The sequence below is a fragment of the Suricata suricatta genome, chromosome X (genome assembly GCF_006229205.1).
Source record: "Suricata suricatta isolate VVHF042 chromosome X, meerkat_22Aug2017_6uvM2_HiC, whole genome shotgun sequence".
In the NCBI taxonomy this organism is placed as follows: Eukaryota; Metazoa; Chordata; class Mammalia; order Carnivora; family Herpestidae; genus Suricata; species Suricata suricatta.
Genome location: NC_043717.1, coordinates 76468359 through 76494896, shown reverse-complemented (window position 1 = coordinate 76494896; position 26538 = coordinate 76468359). Strand labels below are relative to the sequence as shown.

General features: G+C 41.0%; 1 protein-coding gene across 1 annotated transcript in view; it reads left to right on the top strand.

The window, feature by feature from the left end:
- The window catches only part of TRPC5 (transient receptor potential cation channel subfamily C member 5), a 153035-nt gene that overhangs the window by 103078 nt on the left and 23419 nt on the right, over positions 1-26538 (top strand). The window contains exons 6-7 of the mRNA XM_029930258.1: positions 2956-3278; positions 17346-17541. Of these exons, the coding sequence (XP_029786118.1) occupies positions 2956-3278; positions 17346-17541 (519 nt within the window). The remainder of the gene's footprint in view (positions 1-2955; positions 3279-17345; positions 17542-26538) is intronic.

Here is a 26538-nt window from a genome sequence, read left to right as displayed (position 1 = left end):
GCACATGGTCTGCAACAACAGAAATGAAAAGATACATACGAAAGTACTCAAAAGGAACAAATGCACAAAAGATTGGCCTTCAGTGACCCTAGACAACCTTACAAATGGAAAATAATTGACCTTTTGTCTTCTAGGATGGTACCACTTAGATTTATCCCATTACCTTACTTCCATATATTCAAACTAAATTTGAATTTTGATACTCATTGAATTGTGGTCTTTTCTTCAACCAGTACTTGGCTGAAGACACAATTTCCCCCTCCATCCATATTATTGTTAAATCCCCACATTTAGCTGGTGCTCCTCATATTTTGATTTTGAATTGACAGAGTGGATTTACACCCTTCTGAAAGACATGGAGGTCAATTTTCAATCTGCTTTTTATCTAAAAGAATATAAGAAAAATCACTTGCCTCCTAGTATCACTAACTCAAAAACCCATAAACCTGAATGTAATCCCTGCTCTGACACAAGACGGATTACCATAGGTCATCCTTGCACCTCTCTGAGCTTAGAGTCTGCCTCTGAAAAATAAGCAGATTGGGCTAGATCAGTGGCTATCAGCTTTTTAATTTTTTCCATGAATTCACATCTTGAAGTTAAAACTTTTTCAGAACTTCAGTATATTGAAAAGCTCAAAGACTGAATTTGGATTGAGTACTCCATCTTTCAGGCCTCCTTTATGGCTCCCACAGTGACTACCAGTTGCCTCTATTGGAACTTCAGGCTTCAAGGAACACAATTTGAAAACCACTTGTGTTAGTCCAGGGACCATCAAACTATGGCTTGCTGCCATATCCACTTATTCACTTATTCACTGTCAGTTCTACAGGAAAGAGTTGAGTTGTTGTGACAGGGACCATATAGCCCACCAAGCCAAAAATATCTACTATCTCACCCTTGACAGAAAAAAGTTTGTTGACCTTTATGCTAAATGAGCTCGACCCTGATGCTAAATGAGTTCCAAGTTTATTCCCTGCTATCATATTTTATAATATCTTCCTCCAAAGAAGTATATCCAAAACATAGATTTGCCATAGGAATCACTTTTCACACTTCTGAATGTTCTGCAAATCCAGACACACTGTTCCATGGGAAGCAGACTTCCCTATGTTTACAGTTGTGATTGCAGAGGGAGAAAATCCTGAACTATTAGCTGTGCATGTTCCAGTTGATAATTTCCAGTTTTAAAACATAGGTCTGTTTCATTATCAGCAGTCTCCATCTCTCACATATAGTTCAAAACTTTTAAAGGCCTATCTAACTGGGTGTTGTATGGAAAACAATTTGACAATAAAATATTAAAACAAAAAAAAATAAAGGCCTATCTAACATATGTGCTGTGATATCAACCAACCATTTGAGTGAACATTTAATAGAGATAATGCCAGACTGAGTATATAGAGATCTCAAGTTTTAGTCCTGGCTCTGTCACCAGCTTGCTGTGTGATCTTAAGCAAGTCACTGTGCCTATCTGGACCTCAGCTCCTCCACTTATAAAACAGACATGGTAATGCCCACCCCTCACAGTGATGCAGCCAATGTGGTGTGTTTCTGTTTGTTTGTTTTTGGAAGGGAAAATGTAGAGATACAAAATTTGGCCAAGAGTGTATAAAACGGATTAGCCACCTAAAGTTCATCCAAAAAAGAAGCACAAGTGTGTCAGGGTTTCTCCAAACTCCTCTGACAGTGAAGAATATTGGAAGCACGCAAATGATTCTAACAACACCAGTTTTGTCAGTTGTTGGAGCTGAAGCACATTTTAGAAATGCTAACAATATAATTTGGCCCCAAAATGCAACATTTTCACAGAAAAGTTGTTTACATCTAGTCCTAAGAAATTGTGATATTTAGATGAGAGCTCAAGGCAATATGCTTCAGATTGAATTCCAGGCAAAATCTAGTTCTGTCTTGGTGAAGGTAATAAGCAAATTCTTATATTTCCATAACATCAGTCCTTATGGAGTACACACATTCTCACGTTATGGATACATAATCACAAATGTATGCAGTGGATAAGAGTAGATATTATCCTCATTCCGTGGTGAAATTGAGAGATACAGGCAGTTTTAAGTTGACAAAGCCTCGTTTGGACCTAAGGTCCCACAATAAAGCCATCTTTCTATAAAGAAACTTCCAATGTTCCAGGAGCTGGAAGTCCAGGATAAGGCTCAAAAATGGGGAACCAGTGACAGAAACACTGGCTTTTTTCCCTTCATTTTCTTCTTTTGTACTAGAACTTGAACAAGCTTGTAGGGCTATCAAAGGAACAATAAAATACATGCATATACCACCATGTGTAGCTGTACTAAATTCACTACCTGGAAGGTTGACATGCTATTTGCAACCCTATGAAATACATTATAGACTGCTGAAATTCAGCAGAAAACTGAGTAATGACCCTCTAAGGTTGCTCTAGCAGTCCCAGACTACAAATCGGCAAGGAACTCAGGAAGAACATTGCACACTGAGGAAGCTGAAACTGTCCCTTGCCCTTCAGTAACTACAGGTTGCACTTGGTGCTCAGAAGAAAATGGGGGATTGGGAAGGCAAATCTGATTTGAAATCTCATTAAGAAGCAGAGTAATTTGTCCCCACTACCTTGGGCATACCAATGGCTCTGTTCCAGTGACACTCCCCAACGATCTGGTAAACTCTCAGTTAGAAAACGTCTGTTGATAAACCACAGGTGGTTACTACAGATGATGGCTCAAATTTTCATTTTTCTCTGTGTATATGCAGGAAATATATTTATATGAGAGTGGGAGGAAGAGAGTTATTAACATCATATATTGATGGTGGGGGAGAGACAAAGAGTGCCATGCATGGAGTCTGTTGTATAAATGAATGTTTGATGCTTACCTTGGTGGGTTTACTTGGATGCAGACAGGAGAAAAGAAGAAAAAGTTTAAAATGCTCACTGTACCTCTCACCTTGTGCACTTGTTTCTTTCAGTATAATGGTTCTCGTCCAAGGGAAGAATGGGAAATGTGGCATCCGACTCTGATTGCAGAAGCACTGTTTGCAATATCCAACATTTTAAGTTCGTTGCGTCTCATATCCTTGTTCACAGCCAACTCCCACTTAGGGCCTCTGCAGATCTCTTTGGGGCGCATGCTACTTGATATCCTCAAATTCCTCTTTATCTACTGCCTGGTACTGCTGGCTTTTGCCAACGGATTGAACCAGCTTTACTTTTATTATGAAACCAGAGCGATCGATGAACCAAACAACTGCAAGGGAATCCGATGTGAGAAACAGAATAATGCCTTCTCCACGTAAGACCCCCGCTTTTGCCTTTTTATGCTTTCTTTTTCTTCGCTCTATTTTCAGTCCACAGCTTTGCCACTACTTCTTGACAGTGCACACAAAGCTCACTTATGGATCAACCCAAAGGGTCCAGAGTGGAGAGAGGGCCTTCTCTGGCTATAGAGGACTAGGAGAGGAAGCAGTTAGGTGAGGGAGGAAAGAGACAAACACACACATAGGCTCCCAGGAAGCCATTTAAAGAGTTAGTTCTGAATTATTTTTGTAGCATCTCACATTATTAAAGGAATTGATGGGAAGGAGGTAAATAACTCCTCATTCAAAAAAGCATCGCTAACCAAGGAAATGAAAGAACAAGGCTATTCCTCTGAACAATTGATTACCAAAGCTAACTTAACTATTCTGAATCAAGGACAAAAAGAAAGAAGGATGCGGAAGTGCCTCCTTGGATATTATGATTTATAATAAGAAATGTGTATTTAGCCTTCTCATTCCTGGCACAGAGCTCCTAAAAGCCCTAGAACTTCTTAAGGGCTGAGAGTGAGAACAACGGTGTCTTTTGTTGTGTTAAGAAGGTGACTTTTGACCCCACCTAAGGACGGAGGCTGGTTGCCAGGGAAATCAACCAGGTAACTAGAGGGTTGCCACATTTGGTCCCACCTCTCAACCACCATGGAAGGGAGAAGAGCTGAAGATTGAGTTCAGTCACCAGTGGCCAATGAGTTTAATCAATCATGACTAGGTAATGAAGCCTCCCCAAAACCCCAAAAGGACAGGTTTTGGAGAACTTCCAGGTCAATGACCACATGGAGATTCTGGGACAATGGTGTGTGCACCTGGAAAGGGTATGGAAGTTCTGCACCCTGTCCCCATACTTTGTTCTATATGCATCTCTTCCATCTGGCTGTTTCTGAGTTATATCTTTTTATAATAAGCCAATAATCTGGTAACTGAAATGTCTGAGTTCTGTAAGTCACTCTAGCAAATTAATTGAACCCAAAAAGGAGGTTGTGGGAGTCCCTTACCTATAACTAATCAGTCAGAAGCACAGGTAACAACCTGAACTTGCTACTGACATTTAACGTGGGGGAAAAGAGGGTAGTCTTGTGGGACTGAGCCCTTAATCTGCAGAATCTAAGATTATCTCCCAGTAGTGTCAGAATTGGGTTGAATTATAGGACACCCAGCTGGTGATGGAGAATTTGTGGCATGGGGAGAAATTCTCAGCACACCCACACATTGAGTTCTGAAGCCCTTAGTGGGCATCAGAGAAATGGGATTTGCTAAAAGAGCCCTGAATCATGGAAATATGTGATTTGGAAAAAGAAAGGATAAAAGGGCAGGGGATGATGAGCCTTTGATCACTGGATAGCTACCTAGTCACCCACAGTGTAAAACTTCAGCTGCACTGTGATCAGTTACTAAAGGTAAAAGTTAGCAATGGAATTTAGAAATGATAGTATTGGGGATGAATTTTTTTCTTCTACCCCCCAAAGGTTCTTCTGGCTGGTTTAAGAATTAAATTGACATGAGATAGATTCAAAGAAGAAAATCAAACTTAATTTTATACATACAGAAACCCGACATACATGAGAGGTTCAAAGACAGAATGGTAAAATGAAGTATATATGCCTTCCTGACCTAAGGAATGGGATAGAGCTCTGGGGTTCCCAAGGGTGATTCACAGAACAGTAAGAAGAGCACATGTTTAGCACTTAGGTATTTGCCCTGCCATACAGAAGGATCCCTCAGATAAAATTTATCTCTGGCAAAAACTCTCATTTTGAAAAACTTGAAAATTGAAAAATTTCAATTCAAATTCTAGGTAGTTAAGAGAGGGGCAAAAGTTTCTCTTTAGCCCTCTGGGGCTATTTTGCCTTCAGCTAAAAATGCTGGCGAGGGTGTGGAGAAATGCGCACTCTCCTACACTGCTGGTGGGAATGTAAACTGGTGCAGCCACTCTGGAAAACAGTGTGGAGGTTCCTCAGAAAACTATCAGTAGAACCCCACTATGACCCAGCAATAGCACTGCTAGGGATTTATCCAAGGGATACAGACATGCTGACACACAGGGGCACATGTACCCCAGTGTTCATATCAACAATGTCAACAATAGCCAAAACATGGAAAGAGCCTAAATGTCCATCATCTGATGAGTGGATCAAGAAGATGTGGTATATATATACAATGGAGTAGTACATGGCAATGAGAAAGAATGAAATATGGCCATTTGTAGAAAGTGGATGGACCTCAAGGGTGTCATGCGAAGTGAAATAAGTCAGGCAGAGAAGGACAGATACCATATGTTTGCACTCATAGGTCTAACAGGAGAACAGGAGAAACCTAATGGAGGACCAGAGGGGGGGGAAGAGGAAAAGAGAGTTGGGGAGAGAGAGGGACGCAAAACTTGAGAGACTACTGAATATGGAAAATGAACTGAGGGTTGAAGCGGGAGGGAGAGGGGGGAAAAGAGGTGGTGGTGATGGAGGAGGGCACTTGTGGGCAAGAGCACTGGGTGTTGTATGGAAACTAATTTGACAATAAACTACTTAAAAAAATTTTTTAAATTTTTAAAAATTTATTGTAAGCCTTAGGCCATAATATGAATACTAGAATTATGGAGTATCTAACTTTTGCTTGACATATAAAATAAAAAATAAGCTAATTAAAAAAAATAGCTCACATGCCAAAATGGCATACTTCAGGGATACTTGTTCTAAACCACTTCAGTAGTAAACCCAGCTCTTAAGAAGGAGTTAGCTCATTGGATATATACAGAAATACAAAATAATAAGAACTATACTAAACATACAATCCCTCGGTTATTATCCATAATAATTAAAATGAAAGTAAAAGAAAAGTGTTGGGTTGGGCCTTGATGCTAAAACAAGCTCAGATTTGGGTCAATCTGAGTTTGGGCCACTAGCCTCAAAACCGAAGGTAAAAATTGTACAGGGACAATAGAAGATCCCTATTAAGACCTCTGGTCACCAAGAAGGTAGTCAATGTGTCAAGAAACTATTGAAACCACAGAGTATAGCATGAAGGAATTTTTTTCCTTTTGTAGATCAGTATCATCAACTTCCTGAAGAACCTTTGCTAAATAGATTATGGGAGTCACTAATTTAGGTGCTGGACCTTTGGTTTTCAATACTGTGGAGTGGAAGTGCATGTTTGGATTGATACAGGACCCACAGTTTGCGACTGAACCATCAGAGACGGCCATATGTGATCCAGATTCACAGGAGGTTATTCTTAAGGGAACAACCAGCCTGGTTAACTAGATTCAAGTCACTGTAGGATCTGTTTACCCTGAGAAGGGGGACTTCTCAATTCACCCTATGAATGCCAAGTGGAATATGCCAGATGAAGCTGTGGGCATGTTTCATATGCAAGGTACATGGAACTGGCTTTAAGATGACTGAGATATTTGCCTATTGAATATATATGCCTAGTACCCAGGTAATGGTAAATGCTGTGGTTAAGGAGTCTCTTTCACATGGGCACCACATATAACCTTACTGCTGTGAAACCAAAAAATCTGGTAAGCCAATTTTCAGTTTCAGCTTTCCCTCATGGGTCTTAATAAAAACATTAGGTTAATTAACAAGAGAATAGGAAGAGGCCACAAAGGTGCAAGCTTTTAAACAGCTATTAAGGAATGAAGTAAATAAAGCAATATTGATAGGAACAAAAGAAAGAGAAAACAGAGGAGTCCCAGGACTCATGCCACAAGATGGAAATCCTTAAATGGTTATTAAGAAATGAGATGAATAAAACAGATATTGATAGGGTTAATGATGTTAATACAACACTATCAAAGGCTGGGAGGACCAAATGAACTCTGTGATGGTCCCCTACAATTAAAAGGCCCCAAATAAGTCTAGTCTATCCCAGTTTGGAGAACTTTAAAAAGCCAGAAGGCAAAAATTAAAATGAGAAACCTGACCACCAATCATTTGGGACAGTGTTTGGGCAAATTAATCAAGTTAAAGATTGACAGAAGGGCCAGGGTCCCTTGGCTCAAGAGTTGGTAAAATGGTCAGAGGGTGGAAAAGGGGAGTTTCCAAGACTCATTAATACAAAAATCCTCCTAATTGTGGTACCAAAACCCATTGGTGAAGCCCTGACTCAGGCTACAATGGATTGAGACAATATAAAAATGTAAGGGTAGGGGCATCTGGCTGGCTCAGTCAGTAGAGCTCATGACTTTTGATCACAGAGTTATGAATTCAAGCCCTATGTCAGGCATAGAGCTTACTTAAAAAGAAATTAAAAAATAAAATGTAAGGGTTGATAGGATCACGAAAGATGGAATGTTTGAGCAGGTTACATGTAAAAACTTTGTGTCTCTTTTACCTAAATGTTTTTATGGGAATGGACACTATGTCTGGCTGGGGAAAACTTCCACTACCTGGTGTTATAAAACCAAAGTCTGTCAATGAAATCCTAATAGAGACTAGAGGTAGGAACATAAAAGTTGATGGAATTAAGGTAGAAGTTTGTAGAATGGGTATGTTTGAACAGGCTTTATACAAAGTGGTTGCATCCCTTTTATCTGATTGTATTGTGGGGAGGGACATTATATCTAACTGGGGAGTTTTTCTCCTACCTAGTATTGTAAGAGAGAAGGCATGTAAATCCACTCTTCCATCAATATTAATTGGGCAGGCTTCATAAGAACCAGTAAGATTGCCTCAGGCCACACAGTGTGGAATAAAAGCTGAAATGCTGGGAGACACAAGTAAAAGCCTGTGTACACCTCCCAGTGACAACTGCACCCCTTTCACAGGAGCAAGCTAGAAAGGGGAACAGGCTGAGGGCAAGATTAGAATCAATTCACCTTCTGGGATTAATTTAAGGTTTCAAGTGGACCAGAGGGCACCAAGCACTGATCAGAAATGTCTCCCTTTCCCATTCGGGACACAGGAGACAACTCGTGGTGCTGTCCACGAGTCCACTGCCTCCAGACATACGGAATTCCTATACCTTTTCTTTATAAACTCAACATCTATTTCTTTAGGACCTTCAAGCCTCCAGAATGACTTTTATTTTCTCACAGATCATTGTTAGATGAAACAGGTGAGAAGAAAATAGGCACATGACAGGAAATTTGTTAGGTTCTAAAAGAAGTCTTGGTCTTATCCAAGATTCAGTGTCCTGTAACTTGTCCATCTCAAACCTCAGTTCTGGAAAGTGCCACTCATCATCACTGGTATTCACTGTAATGACCCCAAGGTCATGAGAGGTTTTTAGTCATTAAAGTAAGACACATTTTTCTCTTTAACCATATAAACTAAGGCAGTTCAGTGAATTCGGACATTCTAGAAATGTGCTCAATAACAAAGGCCAGGGAGGAAATAAAGAGTTTCCGCTCACCCCCCAAGTTTGCATCAATAGAGATGGAAAAAAACAATGTTATGTAGCCTACCCCTATTATTTGTTTCTAACAGCATTTCCTAAAATCAGTTACAAAAATCCACATTTCACAGGGATGTTAATAGACCAGAGATTAAAAATAAAAAGAATCTATGATCCAATACACTTTGGAAATGCTAGGACAAACTTTAAAAGGTTTCTTCACGGCAAGTCTTTTCAGAGGCATTTCATTGTGAATCCACAACGTAGGGAGAAATTTCCCCACATGCATTGGCCAAGATAACGTACAAATGAACAGAGTCTGAAAAATGTTGGCTCACTCCATTGCCCCTTTTGCAGCAGCCACCCAACCACCTCCACTAGGCCACAACCCCTGCCTCTATCCCCAGAACTCAGGGGAAAATCTTGGATAGGGAAATCAGACTCATGTCAAAGGGAAAAAAGGCCAAAGTGGGTTGACAAGAAGATGGTGTTGTTTTGGTTAAGCTAACCAAGAGTATATAATGACAACTGGTCACCTTGCTAATGCCTCTTGACTAAGACCTACTTCCTCTCCTGCATTACTCTAGAGGCAGAACTCACATCAACCTGCTTTCACCATAAAGAGAAATTCTGTAGTAGCTTGAGCACCAGGAGACTGCATTTGTTCACATCAAAGTGTTCAGCAGGATTGAACACCTGAATGCAAGGTACCTTCCAGGAAGCCAGATCCCCTGCCAATTGCTCTTTCATGTGAACTCTGCTAAAAAAGTTTATGAAATGCCTTCTTGCAAGCTTGTAGTCATTATTAACACCCCTGTTGCCAACTGACATTTTGCTCCCATCACTTGCCCAGCAGGGACAATTGACAAGAATAGGTGCCTGGTATACACAAAAATTATACCTTGGGGCATCAGGTAAGAAGAAGCATTGTCACGCTGGGGCGAAATCAGCAGTAATGTTACCTCACCTTTTCCTCTAGGTGTCAATTTGTTTCCTCCATATAGGTCTGACTCAGCTTTATGTTTTCTTTTAAATACCTCAACTCAGGCATTTATAATACGCACTAAAATACACACTACTTGGTCAGTGTAGAGAAAAACTCGACTTTTAGAGAAAGAGAAAGCGAGCTCATTTATATACCTGACATAAACCATGTCATAAGCTTACTGTCATCCTTTTCCTTCTAATTCTCCAGAGATACCTTTGCCATTCCTTGGCTTAAAAAGAAAAAGAACAGATATTTTCCCCAGGGAACATGGTTAAAGAGGACCTCATTGTTCTTGCTGACAAATACATGACAAGACTATTGGCAGTTAAAGTCTAGTATTCCATCCTGGGAATACCTGACCTTCATTCACTGTTGAGAGTAGTGACTGGGAAGGCATCATCATTCTGAGGGCATGGGACTTGTGAGAGGAAAAGGGTAGAAGTGGACTGGCAGGTCCTATGTCTCCTTCTGAGGTTCCAGCCCTCAATGCCAGACGCCTTCTGCACACACATGGCTGTATCTTGCGCCTCACAAACACAAAATGTCCACAACTAAATCTGTTATCTCCACATCCTCACCCCAAACCTATTTCCCCTTCGATCCCTCATCTTATTAAATGACACCAGTCAGAATCCTAGGAAACATCTATGACTTAACGTCTGCCTCACACAACACATCCAGGCTGTCACTTAGCCCTCTCTGTCGTACTTCCTAAACATCTCTTGAATTCATCCTTTATACATACACACACACATACACACACACAGTACTGGTCTCCCTTCCTCCAGTATTCTCTCTCCTCCAAACAATTTTGCACCTGACTCACAGAAGTTTCTTTCTAAATACCAGTCTTTTCTTGTCACCACCCACCTTCATGCCTGCCAGGTATTGGAATCTTCTTTTTTTTCTTAATGTTTATTTTTTTTAGGTTTTTTATTTATTTTTGAGAGACCAAGAGAGACAGTGTGAGCAGGGGAGGATCAGAGAGAGAGGGAGACACAGAATCCGAAGCAGGCTCCAGGCTCTGAGCTGTCAGCACAGAGCCCGACGCAGGGCTCAAACCCACAAACCGTGAGATCATGACCTGAGCTGAAGTCGGACACTCAACCGACTGAGCCACCCAGGCGCCCCTGGAATCTTCTTGAGTGTAAAATCCACCTCTTTACCACAGCTCACAGAGCCTTGGCAATCTGGACCCCACCTCTCCAGACTTTCATTTGTCTTCCCCATAGTTGAAATTCTGTTCTTCCCAACTATAGGAAAGTGTCTTGGCCCTATGGGTCTTTGCATGTCCCACGCCATTCCATGGGCCTGCCTGGAATACCCATCCCCACCTGGCCAGCCTGGAAAACTCTTATCCATTTTTCAAGCTTCTGCTGAAAATTTACCTGCTCTTTTAAGTCTCTTCTTACCCATTTCAACCCCACTCTTAGTTACAGGCTCCTTCTGCGTTTGTTCCTGGTGGCATTCTAAGCACATCTCCATGACAGTGTAACCTGTTGTGTGTTAGTCATTTGTTGCCTCTTTTACCCACCAGAACCCCCACTTTAGTAAGCCTTGCACGTACCACAGAGGCCTAAGACAAAATGATGTTCAATATGCCCATCTTACCCTCGATTCTAGAAGATTGAACTTTGGCACTGTCCCCTCATATGGCTGAAGTATCTGGCCATATTGAAGTATATAAGAATCAAATATTACAATACATACAAAACACTTAGCACAGTGTCGCTCTGCTGATCTATTTTTAGCTTGCTGTCAGAAAAAATCCTTGGCGTTTCTCTTACGTCTTTCATCCTGAATTTGGGCACTTGGCCCAAGAGCAAAGCTCTACATTGATCCCTATTAAATTTCATCTTGTTAGTTCCAGTCCATTGCTCCATGCTGTTGAAACCTTTCTGAATCTTTATCCTGTCATCCCATCCGTTAGCTATCCTTCCCTGTCTTGTGTCATCTGAAGATCTTAGAAACTTGTCATCTCTTCTTATCCAAAGCATCAATTAAAATATCGGACAGGCTTGATATTTTCTGGGTGGAAAATGGGCAGCTATTAAAACGATACATGTGAAGACTCTATATATATGCCAGAAGTGACACACCACAAATGTGTAGTTTTTTAAAAAGACAAAAATTATACACACTATGATTACAACTATGTACAACTAGGTATGGAAATGAATGACAATCTACAAAGACAAGAAAGAGGTGTAAAGGTTACCAAGTCATAAAAATATCTAATATATACTGAGTGCTAGATCCACACACTAGTACAGAATGAGTTTTACATGAATTGACTCATGTAATCCTCATAACCATGCTATGAGGTAAGCACCATTATTATTACCCATTTTACAGATAGAGAAATAAGGATGCAAAGCACTTAAACAGGCTGCCTGCAGTCACATAGATGGTAAGTGGCAGAGTTAGGATTTCAATCCAGGCATACAAGCTGTAGTCTGTGCTTTTATCCAAGGGTGCAGGTAGAAGACTGGTTTTGTTAAGTTATATAAAATGTGTTGTGTAAAGTTGCAATGGTCATGAATACAAGCAAAGCAATAGGACAGAGCCATGAACTCACAGATCACTTGGGATCTCCTTGTAGACCAACTCCATTCATTTGTGGCTATTCCTACTTAAGTAGTGGTGATTTCTCTACCTACCATTCAGTTCTTATTATACCATCTTATTTGCACAGATATGAACTCAGCCCCCATCAAAGGCTCTTCAAGGCTCTGGCCAGATTTTAAAGGTTGTTTTTGATTGTCTCTTCTTTTTTCCCCCTATTTTAAGTTCATAGCCTTCCTACTACTCTTATTACAGGATGGTACTAATTATCTGCACTTTGATTATTTGTGTGCTTCTCCTGTCATCTTTAACAGATTTATTCAATGAACATGTATTCAGCAACTGCAACATGCCAGCCAATGAGGATACTAAGATAGCACCCTTATTCTTTTTTTTTATTTTTTTAACATTTATTTATTTTTGAGAGTCAGATAATGAGCAGGGGTGGGGCAGATAGAGGGGGACACACAGAATAAGAAGGAGGTTCCAGGCTCTGAGCTGTCAGCACAGAGGCCAATGCATGGCTTGAACCCATGAACTGTGAGATCATGACCTGAGCTGAAGCTGGATGCTCAACCGACTGAGCCACCCAGGAGCCCTAGATGGCACCCTTATTCTTAAGAAGCTCATAGTCTAATGGAGAACATGAGCAAACAATTAGAATAGGTGCCATTTTTAATGCTTCTGCCAAACAGTATCTTATGTAATAGAGAATGGTGGTTAAGCATGTGGGCTCCAGAGTCAGAAGAGCCACTTCCTACCAGTGTGACCACTGTGCTTTAGGTTCCTGTCTGAAAAAAATAAAAGAATAGTAGCTATTTTACAGGGTTATTCTGAGAATCAAACAATACAAAACATGCAAAGTACTTAGCACAGTGTCTGGTACGTAATGAGAGCACAGTAAATGTTAGCAATTAGTATTTATCCTACCAATAAACTATTTTAGAGATGCGGAAACTTGAAGTTTAAATAGGTTATTTAAGGGTGCCTGGATGGTTCAGTTGGTCGAGTGCCCGACTTCAGCTCAGGTCATGATCTCACAGGTTCGTGACTTTGAGCCCCGCGTCAGGCTCTGGGCTGACAGCTCAGAGCCTGAAGCCTGCTTCAGATTCTGTGTCTCCCTCTCTCTCTGCCCTCCCCCACTAGTGCTTGCTCTCTCTCTCTCTCTCTCTCTCTCTCTCTCTCTCTCTCTCTCTTTCTCTCTCTCTCTCAAAAATAAACATTAAAATTTAAAAAAAAAATAAAGAGGTTACTTAACTTTTACAAAGTCAAATAGTTAATAAGGGGAGGAATCTAAAGTTTCCTTTAACCACTCCCCCGTACTGTGTCTAAAATGTGATATATGCCTTTGTAGAATCAGGCTAAGGTGCTATGGAAGAACAAAAGAGGAGCATCTAACCCAACCTTGTAGGGAAGGATTCGGGGCAGGACAAACAAGAGTTGGGCAGAGAAGGAGACAGGATGAAAGTGGAGACTAGAAGTTGGGAGCATGGCAGAAGCATTCCATCCAGAGTTAGAAGCTTGTTAAATGCATGATGGACAAAGAAGTTGCAAGTCTAGGAAACTGCAGAAGAAACCCCAGTCCGTCACTGGTCTGAATTAAGTCCAGAGGGGTAAATCCTCTCCATGGTCCTTCTACTTTTTGAAAGATGAACTCCCCATTTCAAAAATGAGACTTTCATAAAGTGTCCAGAAGACTGTAGTTCCCATCTTTATTCTACTGTGCCCCTCGTAGCTTTGTGATCTATTTGTGGATGACTCTCAACATGCTCAAGTTCCCCCTTAACCAGCTGGGATGGATTTGTCTTCCATACATTTAATATCAAGTCTTCTTGAGTCTTTATATCCTCACTTTGTGCCCCTCCTTAAGCTACAACTTCCGATGTCTGTTTACTCTTTGCTTCATTTAGCATTTTTATTTAAATGGATTATTTCCTTTAAAATCATAAAGATGTTCCTATGGTATTAGGATTCTGGGGTTTAGTCAACAAGTCTTCCCATCTCTGTGATGATTTTATTATGGACCTGGTCACCAAGTAATACCCACCTCCTTAGGTAGTGGTTCTTTCCCAGTGAATTCAACTAAGTCTAGAAGCCACAAGGCTTTCTACAAATGTGTCACTAGAATGCTCTTATCTATCTCACATGTCAGTCACCCAATTTACCTGGGCGTGCCCTTCAACAAACCAGCTTCTCCTATTGTGCTATTTTGTGCCCCGTGTCAAAGGTATTGTTAGTATAAAGTACCAAAACTGAATAATAATCTTTTCACCTTTATTTTTCTCTCTTGTACAATTGTACATATAGGCTCTCCCTGACTAGAATATCACTGTAGTTGCAGGAAGATTTTAAATGCTTGAACTTCCACTTTTAGGGACTCTTTATATCAGTCATTGGAACAGCTAGTAGTAAGCTCTACACTCAAACGTTAATCATTGCAATTGTACTTGTTAATGGGATGGGGATAAAGAAGTATAATGCCATCTATTCTGGAGAACAACCAATGAAGTAAGACCCTGCCAACATATGAATGATATACTTGCCCCAGCTTCTATTACTGGCTACCTGCCTGGGCCATTGCTGGCCTCCCACCTGTCCTGATTTCAAATGGATCTTGCCATGTCCAGATTGTGCCCTCTTAGTACAACCAGACTCCTGCACCCCATATCTTTCCGTTTTTTGACCCTTTGCCTGGCTCTATAATGAACTGCATTGCCTGGCCCTGACCTTTCGACTTTCCTGGAAATTCATATCCTGTGAATTTCAGCTTACTTTTAATTCTCAAATGCTTCATCAACTGGCCCTTAATTTCATCAAACAAAAAGCATATTTCGTCCTTGAAGGCTAGCTCACAAGCAGTGTGCTACTGGAAGAATCATGGATGTTACCTATGATGATAAGAGAAGAGCCATTTAACAGGTTGAAAAGAGCCATGTGCATGTTTCCCAGGCATAGGCTCCATGAAGGAGGCTCCATGAGAGTCAGCCGGTGCAGACATAGCACAGCCTTCATCAAAATGACTAACCCCATTGTGCAGCCCACTGACCGTGCAATTGTCAATGGGCCTCGAGTCTCCTAGATTCTAATCCCTTGATAACAGTAATAGTAATAGTTAAAAGTGTTCATTCATTTATTAGGCAAGTATTATTGAGTGCCTATCATGTGTCAGGTACATCGTAGTTGTACATATCTGCCCTTACAGAGCTGACATTCTAGTGGGGATGGACAGAAAATGAACATTAAAACAAAAAAAATTCCTATAATTTTAAGAAGTTTGAAACACTACAAAGAAAATAAAATGAGACAGTAAGATAGGAAAAAATACTGGTGGAACTGCTTTTGGTAGAGTGTCCAATGAAAGGTTCTCTGAGGAAGTGGCATTTGAGCTGAGACTGCAATGATGATAAGGAGACAGTCCTGCAAAGATCTAGGGGAAGATCAGGCCCAGAGAAAAGGAATCTTTAAAACATTTCCCACATGCCCCAACAATGAACCCAAGAATGAATCCCTAAGCCTCTCAAAATACATTACACTCTAAAAACAACATATTTTGAGCAATTGAAACAGGACATCTAATCTTAAAGCAGCATTTCTTATGTTCTGCACTTCATCCATGTGCTTCAAAAATGGTTGATTTGTGCCACCCAGAGCTGGCTGCCTTTTATTGCTATATGCACAAATTTCTGAATATGAGGCCAGAGAAACCCTAGACACCGAAAACATATAATTGCAAAGTTATGTAATTGGAGGTGGAGAATACAAGAGGAAACAATAATTTGTGAAGCCGTCTAATATTAAATAATGCTGTAGTTTGGGGAGGTGAGATGGAACTGGATTTGAATCCTAGCTCAGCACTTGAGTGACCTCTGAATCTCCTCAGCAGTACAATAAAGATTTTATAAGGATTATAATGATCATGTATGGAAAGTGCGTAACATGTTTATGTATAATAAGGTCTCAGTAATTGTCAGGTAACATATCATTTAAAACAATCTACACAGGGGCACTTGGGTGACTCATTCAGTTAAGTGTCCAACTTCAGCTCTGGTCATGATCTCTCATGGTTCATGGGTTCGAGCCCCCCATTGGGCTCTGTGCTCACAGTTTAGAGCCTGGAGCCTGCTTCCGATTCTGTATCTACCTTCGCTCTCAGCCTGCCCTGGCTCGCACTCTGTCTCTCTCTCCCAAAAATAAATAAACATTAAAGAATAATTATCAAGAAGATGTGGTATATATATACAATGGAGTACTATATGGCAATGAGGAAGAATGAAATATGGCCATTTGTAGCAAAGTGGATGGACCTCGAGGGTGTCATGCTAAGTGAAATAAGTCAGGCAGAGAAGGATAGATACCATATGTTTGCATTCATACGTCTAACAGGAGAGACCTGGCAGGGGACCATGGGGAGAGGAAGGGGAAAGAGAGCGGGGAAGAATGAGGGACACAGATCAAGGGAGACTACTGAATACTGAAAACGAACCATGGACTGAAGGGGGAGGGGGAGGGAGAGAGGGGGTGATGGTCATGTTGGGGGGCACTTGTGGGGAGAAGCACTGGGTGTTATTTGACAATAAACTATTATTTTAAAAAAAAGAAAAAAAAGAATAATTTTAAACAATCTATACAAAGTGTTAATTCAGAGATCCTTGAGCTCCATCACTGAGCTTAGCACCATGGGAGACCCTGTGAGAACCACAATAGAAGTATGAGAAATGGTAATTTGTTCACATTCACTCAGCTAGCAAATGACAGAGCTGAATTTTTAACCTATAACAATTTAACCCAAGTACCACATTCTCATCTACTCATCAAGGGTCTTTGTTTAATTGGGTGATAAATCATGTGGTCTCAACATGAAAGAGAAAGTTTGGCGAAGGAAGCAGCCTTTGAAGTAAATCTTAGAAAAGTATAGACTCAGCATAGACTGAAAAAAGAGAGATGGTATTCCAGGTTGTAAGAGGAAAGCATAAGACATAGAAGTGGTAACAAACAAACCCACCTGATTGGTTTGTGTGGGGAAAGAGACCAACATATGTGAGATCATCAGTCTACCTGTTGGGACATAAATCTGGCAAGTCCCTTATTAAGCAGATTACATTTTCTGTCTCTTTTTCTTGCTCTTTCTATAGAATTAAGTAACGTGCTCTTTGACCTCTTTTAGGCTGTTTGAAACTCTTCAGTCGCTCTTCTGGTCTGTATTCGGCCTTCTAAATCTCTATGTCACCAACGTGCAAGCGAGACACGAGTTCACAGAGTTTGTGGGAGCTACCATGTTTGGGACATATAACGTCATCTCCCTGGTAGTACTGCTGAACATGCTGATTGCCATGATGAACAATTCCTACCAGCTTATTGCCGTGAGTAGCTTGCTTTACAAGGGTGATTGCTTGATTTTCAAGAGTGATCGCGTTGGCATGGAGCCCACTGGAAGCTCAATGAAGCGGTCTGTCTGCATCAAGTATTTTACATTAGCCTTCTCAGTTGTTAGAGTACATTATTTCTTTCTGAAGCAACTCAGTTTGGACCCTTAGTCCATTGAATCTCAGTAACTTAGAAGGGGATGTTCTGTTAATATGATTTTGGTAGCCTGGTAAAAATGTTTAAAATTCTGAATCCATTTTCTTGCCTTACAAAGGAGAGCTCAGGAGATATGGGCACACTTTGACTATAACTTGTCATCCCACTAATTTTTAAGGTTGATTAAGCTAATTGGTTCTCTAGGCAGGAGGGTCCTATCTCCCTCTTCACTGTGAAAACATCCTTCACAAAACTGAGCATTTCATTGCCAAAAACAGCATTCTCAAAGAATGACTATTTTTTTATCAAGAATATATGAATAATTGCTCTCCATAGTAAGACATGCTTAAGTAGAGTCAATCACTGAATCCTTTTTGACCATCATGTTACCATTTGGATCAGAAATATTACTCTAAACTAGAAATGGTGAAGGTATAGGATACAAGATCAGTTCAGGCCCTGCCCTGATTTTTTATGTCATAGAAAATATCTAACCTTAGCTTATTTTCTTATAATCTGCCTATCATGTTTAGAAATACAGTATTAGCAGAGGAGTTCTGGCTATCTGACACCCTGTTTGGTTGGGCATCAGTGGATTTGGATGTTTAGTTCTTATTAAGGTGCTAGTTCACCCCCATGGGTCTATCTGTTGCTGAAAGTTTTTGCTATAGCACAGAAGACAAATGGAAAGACCTGATTCTTGTCTTTCTTCACACATGCTATTTCTCAGATTTGGTCTGCTACTGAGGAATCTTTTAGCCTACAGAAAAGAAGCTTAAATTATTGGTTATATAAATATAAGTGTACATATAAATATATGTACATATATACACATTTTACACACATGGATACACACATATTGTCCATATTTCATAAATATTACTGGAAATAGTGACCATTATGATCCATTTTGGTTAAGGACAGACCAAAGAAGAATGAGTTTATATTGCAGCAGGAGGCTTTTTAGTTACCTATTTGGAAAATTTTCCTAACCATAAATAACAATGAGATATAATCCCCTATGTGGGTTTGTAGAATTTCTTTCACTGAATAATATAAAAAACAAGAACATAAATGTATCCACTAAAATGGCTTAGATCTTAGGTGCTTAGGTGGGGGTGTATACTGAAAAAATATATTAAAAGTTAGAAGACTAGGGACTAGAGTACTAGTCCTGTTGTTTATAACTATGACATTATGTAAGTTACTTTCCCTTTTTGGGCCTCAGTTTCTTCATCCAAAATGTGAAAGGGTTGAAATGGATGGCCTTTATTGAGATATAGTTGGCATATACTATTGTGTAAGTTTAAGGTGTACAACGCGATGATTTGATACACATACATATTGCAAAATGTTTATCATAATACGGTTAATTAACACATCCATCACCTCACATAAATTACCTTTTTGGTGAGAACCTTTAAGATAGAAACTTTCTTAGCAACTTTCATGTATATAATGTTGTAAACTATAGCCGCCATGCTGTACATTACCTCCCCAGAACTTATTCAACTTCTAACTATAAATTTGTATCCTTTGACCAACATTCCCCATTTCACCTGACCCTCAACCCCTGGCAACCACAATTCTACTCTCTGTCTCTATGGTTTGACTTCTTTTAGATTCCACATATAACTGAGATCAGACAATATTGGTCTTTTTCTGTCTGACTTATTAACATAACACCCTCCAGTTTCATCCATCCATCCATTCCTTTTTTCTCACAGCTGAATAATAATATCATTTTACATATATTATATTTATAATTATATATATGTATATATATACACACACTATATTTTTTTAACCATTTGTCTGTCAGTGCACAGACAGGTTGTTTCCATGTCTTGTCTATTGTGAAGAATGCCAACGTGAACATGAGAGTGCAGACATGTCTTTGAGATACTGGTTGCATCTTCTTTGGATATATAGCCAGAAGTGGGATTGTGGGAGCATATGGTACTTCTATTTTTAACTGTTTTCAGAGCCCTCCATACTGTTTTCCATCGTGGCTGCACAAACAGTTCACCAGGATTCCCTTTTCCTCACATTTGCACCACACTTGTTACGTCTTATCTTTTTAATAATAGCCATTCTAACAGGTGTGATGTGATAGTTCCTTGTGATTTTGACTTACATTTCCCTGATCATTAGTGATGAGGAGGACCTTTCATGCACCCGTTGGCCATATGTATATCTGATACAGTGGTCTTTAATATCCCTGCCAGCTCTGACACCCTGTGAGTCTGCATGTCTAGATGAACAGGCTAAGCTTGCAAGGTCCCTTTTAGTTCTGAAATTCTGCCCATCTGCTGCTTTTGAAATGAAATATACTTCAATTTTATATTTTTCTCTCTCCATGGTTCAAACCCAACCAGATCAAGAACTCTGGAATGTCTATACTCAATCCAAATTTGTCTGTATAAGGGGGACAGGCATAAAATCTCAGGGAGAGTATTTTTCTGCCCCTATGCCTGGCATCCCCTTACCCCTGCCACAGATGACAATATTCATGCTGAAGCATTTGTCATTTTCTCCCTGGGTGTCTTTTAACTGATTGCTCCTAATGGCAATGGAAAAGGAAGAAATTTTCTTGTCACCTAATGCAGGGCTGTGGTATCTCCCACTGAGCTCAGTGACATTTTGCTAGGAAGAGTGGAAATAATCAACTCTGGCTTTCTTGCCACCACCTGCTGGTAGCAAGTTGTGTTTTAACGCCACCTACTGTTGTACCTGAAGAAAATATCTTAGCTTGGAGAGAGCTGGGAGCAGAGGGAGGAAGGTTTGCTGGAAGATGACCCGAATAGAATCTATATCATTTCATACGTATGAAGTCATGGTCAACCATTCTGAATCCTACCTGCTACTTTGGGATCCTCCAGTAACGTGTCTTTATCATTTGGGCCCGGATCCGGTGAAATCCTGACATTGGGCAACCTGATTGCCAAAAATATGTGGATCTCGTTGAATGGTAAAGACCAGCAAGTAGATCTGAGTCCACTTGCAAAATCTCCACTTCAGTAGTGAACGCAGTTTTTAGAAGGGCCCTGATATAGAGAAAATGTTACAGTAAGGGAAGCCACTGAAGATAAGTCTCTCCTACTTCAAAAGTTTCAACAGGCTGACTCAGTCTAAGTAGAGACTCAGTTGTTGGCAAATTTTACTGGGAACCTGTTTAGTGTACATTCTAGGACAGGCCTCAGGAACGTCGGGTAATAGCAATACCTTGAAGGGTCGAGCTCTTTCTCAATGCTCTGTGTAGGATGCAGAGCGCTGGGAGAAGAGATATATGGCTCTTTAGAAATTCCTATTTCTATGCCAGAGGAAGCTCCACTACAGTAATAGTCAACTTCAAGATATAAGGAAGCCAGGATCACTCCAGGTCTGTGCTCTGTGGTCCCAGCCAGCATCATCAGGTAAAGCTGGCCATGTTTCACATTATTGTTGTTTATGATGAACAGTGATTTACTCTTCTCCCTTTATCTTTTTATCTCCCTCAAGTTGCTTATTTCTCCTTGTGACACTTCTTTCAACATGCCATTCCTCATGTGTATGTTCCAAGTTACATCAAGTGAAGCTGCCCTTGATACCATTTTAATCAAACTGACCCTTATGAAAATATTAGGTGGGAGGGACAGATCAGTCCCACAAAATTCATCCACCTCAGGCCCTATTTCTACCTCCAACTCACCTACAAGGGGCATCTCTTTTGACTGAGACTCGTCCTCATAAAACATGAGTCTTATAATGATCTGTTGTGGTATAGCCTCATTTAGCAAGTTAATAAGAACCCTGGGTTTCACTGACTACTCTGGAGTGCTCACTCCAAGGCTAAGAGTAAGTAAATAGGACTTGCCTCACGGAGCCACATCTGCTGCAAGGCTTGGGGAGAGCCCAAATGCATAGACTTGATTGTCTCCCTTGGGGAGGCAGCATCTGGAGGCCCAGATAATGAATGAACTCCCCAACTGCCTAACACAGCTATGCCCATAAATACATTCATCAAAAACAGTTCCAGCACTGTAAAGACAGTAAGCATGGCTCTAGGAGGGGCCACTGCACACCCGGAAGTACCTACGGGGGCAGATGTTCTTCCTGTCCACCCACAGTCATCCAGGACCAACCTCAGACTTTCAAAGCACAGAGAAGATGACAACAATTTGTACACTACGCCATGATCTGTAACCTGCTAACCAGGCAGATGACCAACTGCTATGCACTGATACAGCACCTAGTTGTCTATACATTGAAATATTTCCATACCAGTTGGTAAATAGCTGCCACTCCAGCTATTCCCTCTGGGATTCCCACAGATCACCTCACAATCCAGCAAGTAAAAGCTAACGTGTGAACAGCAGGTATTTTCCATGCCTCTGTTCCAGTATGAGTGCTGGCATACATTCTGATTGGTCAGTTTCTTAAACAGTATGAATATTATCATGGCAGGCAGAATCCTAAAATGCTCCCCTAAGATTTCCAGCCCTAATCATCAGGAAAGTGAATATGATGAGATAGCACATGTGTGATTATGTTGCACTACGTGGCAAAGAAGATTTTATGGATGTAATTAAGGTTACTAATCAGGGAGATTATCCAGATGGACCTAATCTAATCATGTAAGTCCTTTAAAAGCAGAGTTTTCACCAGCTGGTAGCAAAAGAAGATGTCAGATATTTGAGCATAGGGAGGATTTGATGTGCCATTGCTGGCTTGATGATGGAAGAAAATGTGGTAAGAAATGCAGGTGGCCTCTAGGAAATGAGAGTACCCCCAGCTGACAGCCTGCGAAGAGGTGGGGACCTCAGTCCTACAATCACAAAGAAATGAATTCCAACAACATAAAATGAACTTGGAAGCAGATTCTTCTCGAGAGCCTCTAGATAAGAGCTCAGCCACACTAACACTCGGATTTCAGCCCCTGGAAGGCCTCTGTGACGGGAGTGGAGAATACAAATCACAGAGAAGTAGGAGATGACGTCAGAGAGGGTAAACAACAGGTCGCTTAGCACCTGAGAGACCTCTGTAAAGACTTTGGCTTCTACTCTGTCCCTCCTCTGCACTCGCTCTCTTGCTCGCTCGCTCTCTCTCTCTCTCTCGCTCTCTCTCTCAAAACAAATAAATAATTTTTATTAAAAAAAAGAATATGCTGATTAAGAAAAGACAGAAGTGGGGCATCTGGGTGGCTCAGTCGGTTGAGCATCTGTCTTCAGCGCAGGTCATGATCTCGCTCATGGGTTCGAGCCCTACGTCAGGCTGTTGTGACAGTTTAGAGCCTGGAGCCTCCTTCAGATTCTGTGTCTCCCTCTCTTTCTGCTCCTCCCCTGCTCATGCTCTGTCTCTCTCTCAAAATAAATAAAAGTTAAAAAAAAAAGACAGAAGTGGGGCAGCAGCAAAGACAGAAAGACCAATTGTTAGATCATTGCATTAACCAAAACAAAAGCTGATGGTGGTATTGAATAGGGTGGCCATGATGGACACGATGAGAAGTGATCAGAGTCTAGGTATATTTCAAAACTAGATCCAATTCTGATGGGTCAGATATGGGGTATGAGCAAAAGGGAGGAATCCAGGATGACATCAAGATTTGGGGCTTGAGTACTTGGAAGAGTGGAATTTTCCCTTACTGAGATGGGGAAGAGTAGTATAGGAGTAGGCATAAGAACAAGGCAGAGATCCAGAATTCAGTTTTAGATATGTGGACTTGGAAATGCCTGTTGGACATTTGAGTGGAGATGTCTGGTAGCCCATGGTCTACAGGTCTAGCAGAGAGATCCAGGCTGGAGATAAAGATGTGGAAGTCAGTAGCATGTGCATAGTGTTTAAAGCCATGGGACTCAGTGAGGTCACTAAGGGAGTGGGTGTTGATACAAAAGAGAAGAGGTCCAAGAGTGAGGCACTCCACTGTGTAGAGGTGGGAAAGGAGATTGAGAAAGAACAGCCAGAGAAGGTAGGAGAAAAATGAGGATAATGCACTATATTATAATACTATGTTATCCCCAGGATTCTGATAACATCATATGCTAAAGAGTGGTGGAGCGTGGATTTGAACCGAGGTAGCCTTATCCCAACATTCATAAACAGAACTGCTACCCTATCACATAGACTTTAAGGCCAGGAAGCACAACTCTGAACCACCAATCTCCCTGTCCTACCAGTTCCAGTGACTAAAGATTTCATGAGGATAGGAATCACAGACACTTCATCTAAAATAGCTGTATCCCTCTCTTAGCTCTCAAGAACTGCTTCATAAGAATATAGAACAAACCATAAACCCTGCCAGCTTTCAGTCCCATAAAACAATCCAAAACTACAGAAACTATAGTAAGTGTAAGGGATAGGGCAGCCTCTTTCCTGGTGAAAGAGATGCACAATTCAATCTGTAGAAACTTTATGGCATTGGAGCAGAGCCATTTCAAATTTTAATAACTGTCTCTTTCCTTTGGGATACCCTCAGGCAATATAGATACTGATTTTTCTCATTGCAGCTTTTGCTCTTTTTCTCTATTGCCAAACCATTCTCTGGAATCTGATCTGGGATTGCTACATCTCACTAACAAGAAAACAAACATTTAGAACCACAGAGGGCATTTTAATAGTGCCCCCACTTTGGGTAATGCGGGAACTATGAAAACCTGCTAATAATCCCATGTAAATGAACAACCTACATATTCTGGGCTTGGTGCTATAAATTATATAAAGGTAAAAATGTTGATGCCTTTAGGGAGCTTAAAGTCTACTTCAGAGGGAGAAGCCTGACATGAGTAAAATAACAATAGCATTATTACCATGAGTATATAATAGCAGTGATTACAGGGGCATCTGGGTAGCTCAGTCGGTTAAGCATCCAACTTTGGCTCAGATCATGATCTCATGGTCTGTGGGTTTGAGCTCTGCCACAGGGCTCTGTGCTGACAGCTCAGAGCCTGGTGCCTCCTTCAGATGTTGGGTCTCCCTCTCTCTCTGCACCTCTCCCGCTCATGTCCTGTCTCTCTCCATCTCTCAAAAATGAATAAACGTTAAAAAAAACATTTTTTAAAAATAGCTGTGATTACAGAGAGCATGGGCACAGGACTAGTCAGACTGCCTGGATTTTAAACATGGACTGCCATTTAGTGTGGTTTGGGGATATCTAACCTCTTTCTGCCTCAGACGACCGCTCTCTAAAATAAGGATGATAATTAGGCTTTTTATCTGCCTCTGACTCTGAGATCCATTCTTTGTCCATTTCCTGCTCTGCTCTGTATTAAGGGAACTACATTCTCCACAGTCCATTGCCCCTTGGCTTCTGGGTAGGTTTGACCAACCCAAAGGTAAGAAGAAGGGACTAGCTAGGATATTTCACTTTTGGGGTACCTGCAGCAGCAGCTTTATTTCCTATCAGGCTCACCTTCAACTACCACCAGGCATCCCCTCCCTCGTTGGCCCCAGCTTCTGCAAGGCATCCACATCTTGGCTTTAGTTCCCACCAGATAGTCCCAGTCCTTGGACTCTGGTAACACCACTCACTACCTCTTCCAGTTGTCCCTCCAAGTCTAGGGATAAGAGGGGCTTCCTGTCGTTGGTAATGTCTGAGTTGCTTCACTGTCCTCTGGTTCGGCTTCTCATCTCTTCCATTATCAACATACTAATCCCCGCATTAAATTTTCTGTTTCAAAGACCTAGCAGGATTTCCGTTTCCTTGGCTGTACTCCAATCTATCAGTACCTGTCTGATTAGGTGGTTCTGAGGTTGACTTAAGAAGGAAAATTTGGGCTGAAACTTGAAGGTCAAATTTGAAAAGACAGAAAAGTGGGGATAGCTTTCAGATCTCATTTCTGGAAGAGAAATAGTTTGTACACCAGCAAGGATTGGCCTGGTGTTTATTGAAGGTAATAACAGTGTAGAAGCTGTCCTTGTTCTTTTCTGCCTCCTATTCTTTGATTTCTATGAAAATATCTTCAAGTGAAAATTATGTCCTCCCTGTGCCAATAAAGAAGATACCCCAGCAATGAAAAGAAGCATATAGAGGAATCATAGAGGAGCTAGATGAAAAAGTTTAGAGCCTGCCTTTAGAAAAATAATTTTAGGGGCGCCTGGGTGCCTCAGTCGGTTAAGCCTCCAACTTCTGCTCAGGTCAGATCTCACATTCATGGGTTCGAGCCCCGTGTCAGGCTCTGTGCTGACAGCTAGCTCAGAGCCTGGAGCCTGCTTCCTGTTCTGTATCTCCTTCTCTCTCTGCCCTTCCCCCTCTCATGCTCTGTCTCTCTCTGTATCAAAAATAAATAAAACATTTTAAAAATTTAAAAAAATAAAGAAAAATAACTTTAAAAGGTGAGGTCTGCTCTTCTGGCTTCTCACATCCCCATTCTGAACCTTCATACTGCTGTCTACCTGGCTTCGCCCAGCATCCTGGGCTAACTGCCTTACCTTACCTGGACCTTACCTTTGACAAGCCCTTTGGCTCCACCTCTGGGTCTGAGCTGGCTCTTTCTCAGTCCCCTAAGACTTAGAGAAGTCAGTAATAAGAATGCAATGACTACCTAGCATATAAACAACCTTTGTTAAATTGTATATGCACCCAACTGTTTCCAATCTATTACCATTATAACTACCATCAAAAATAACGACTGGAGCACTTGGTTAAGCGTCCAACACTGGCTCAGGTCATGATCTTGTGGTTTCTGAGTTTGAGGCCCTCATAGGGCTCTCTGCTGCCAGCATGGAGCCGCTCTGGATCCTCTGTCCCCCTCTCTGCCCCTCTCCTGCTTGCACTCTCTCTCTCAAAAATAAACATTAAAAAAATAATAACTACCATTTATTGAGCACTTACTATATGCCAGACACTATACGAAGCACTT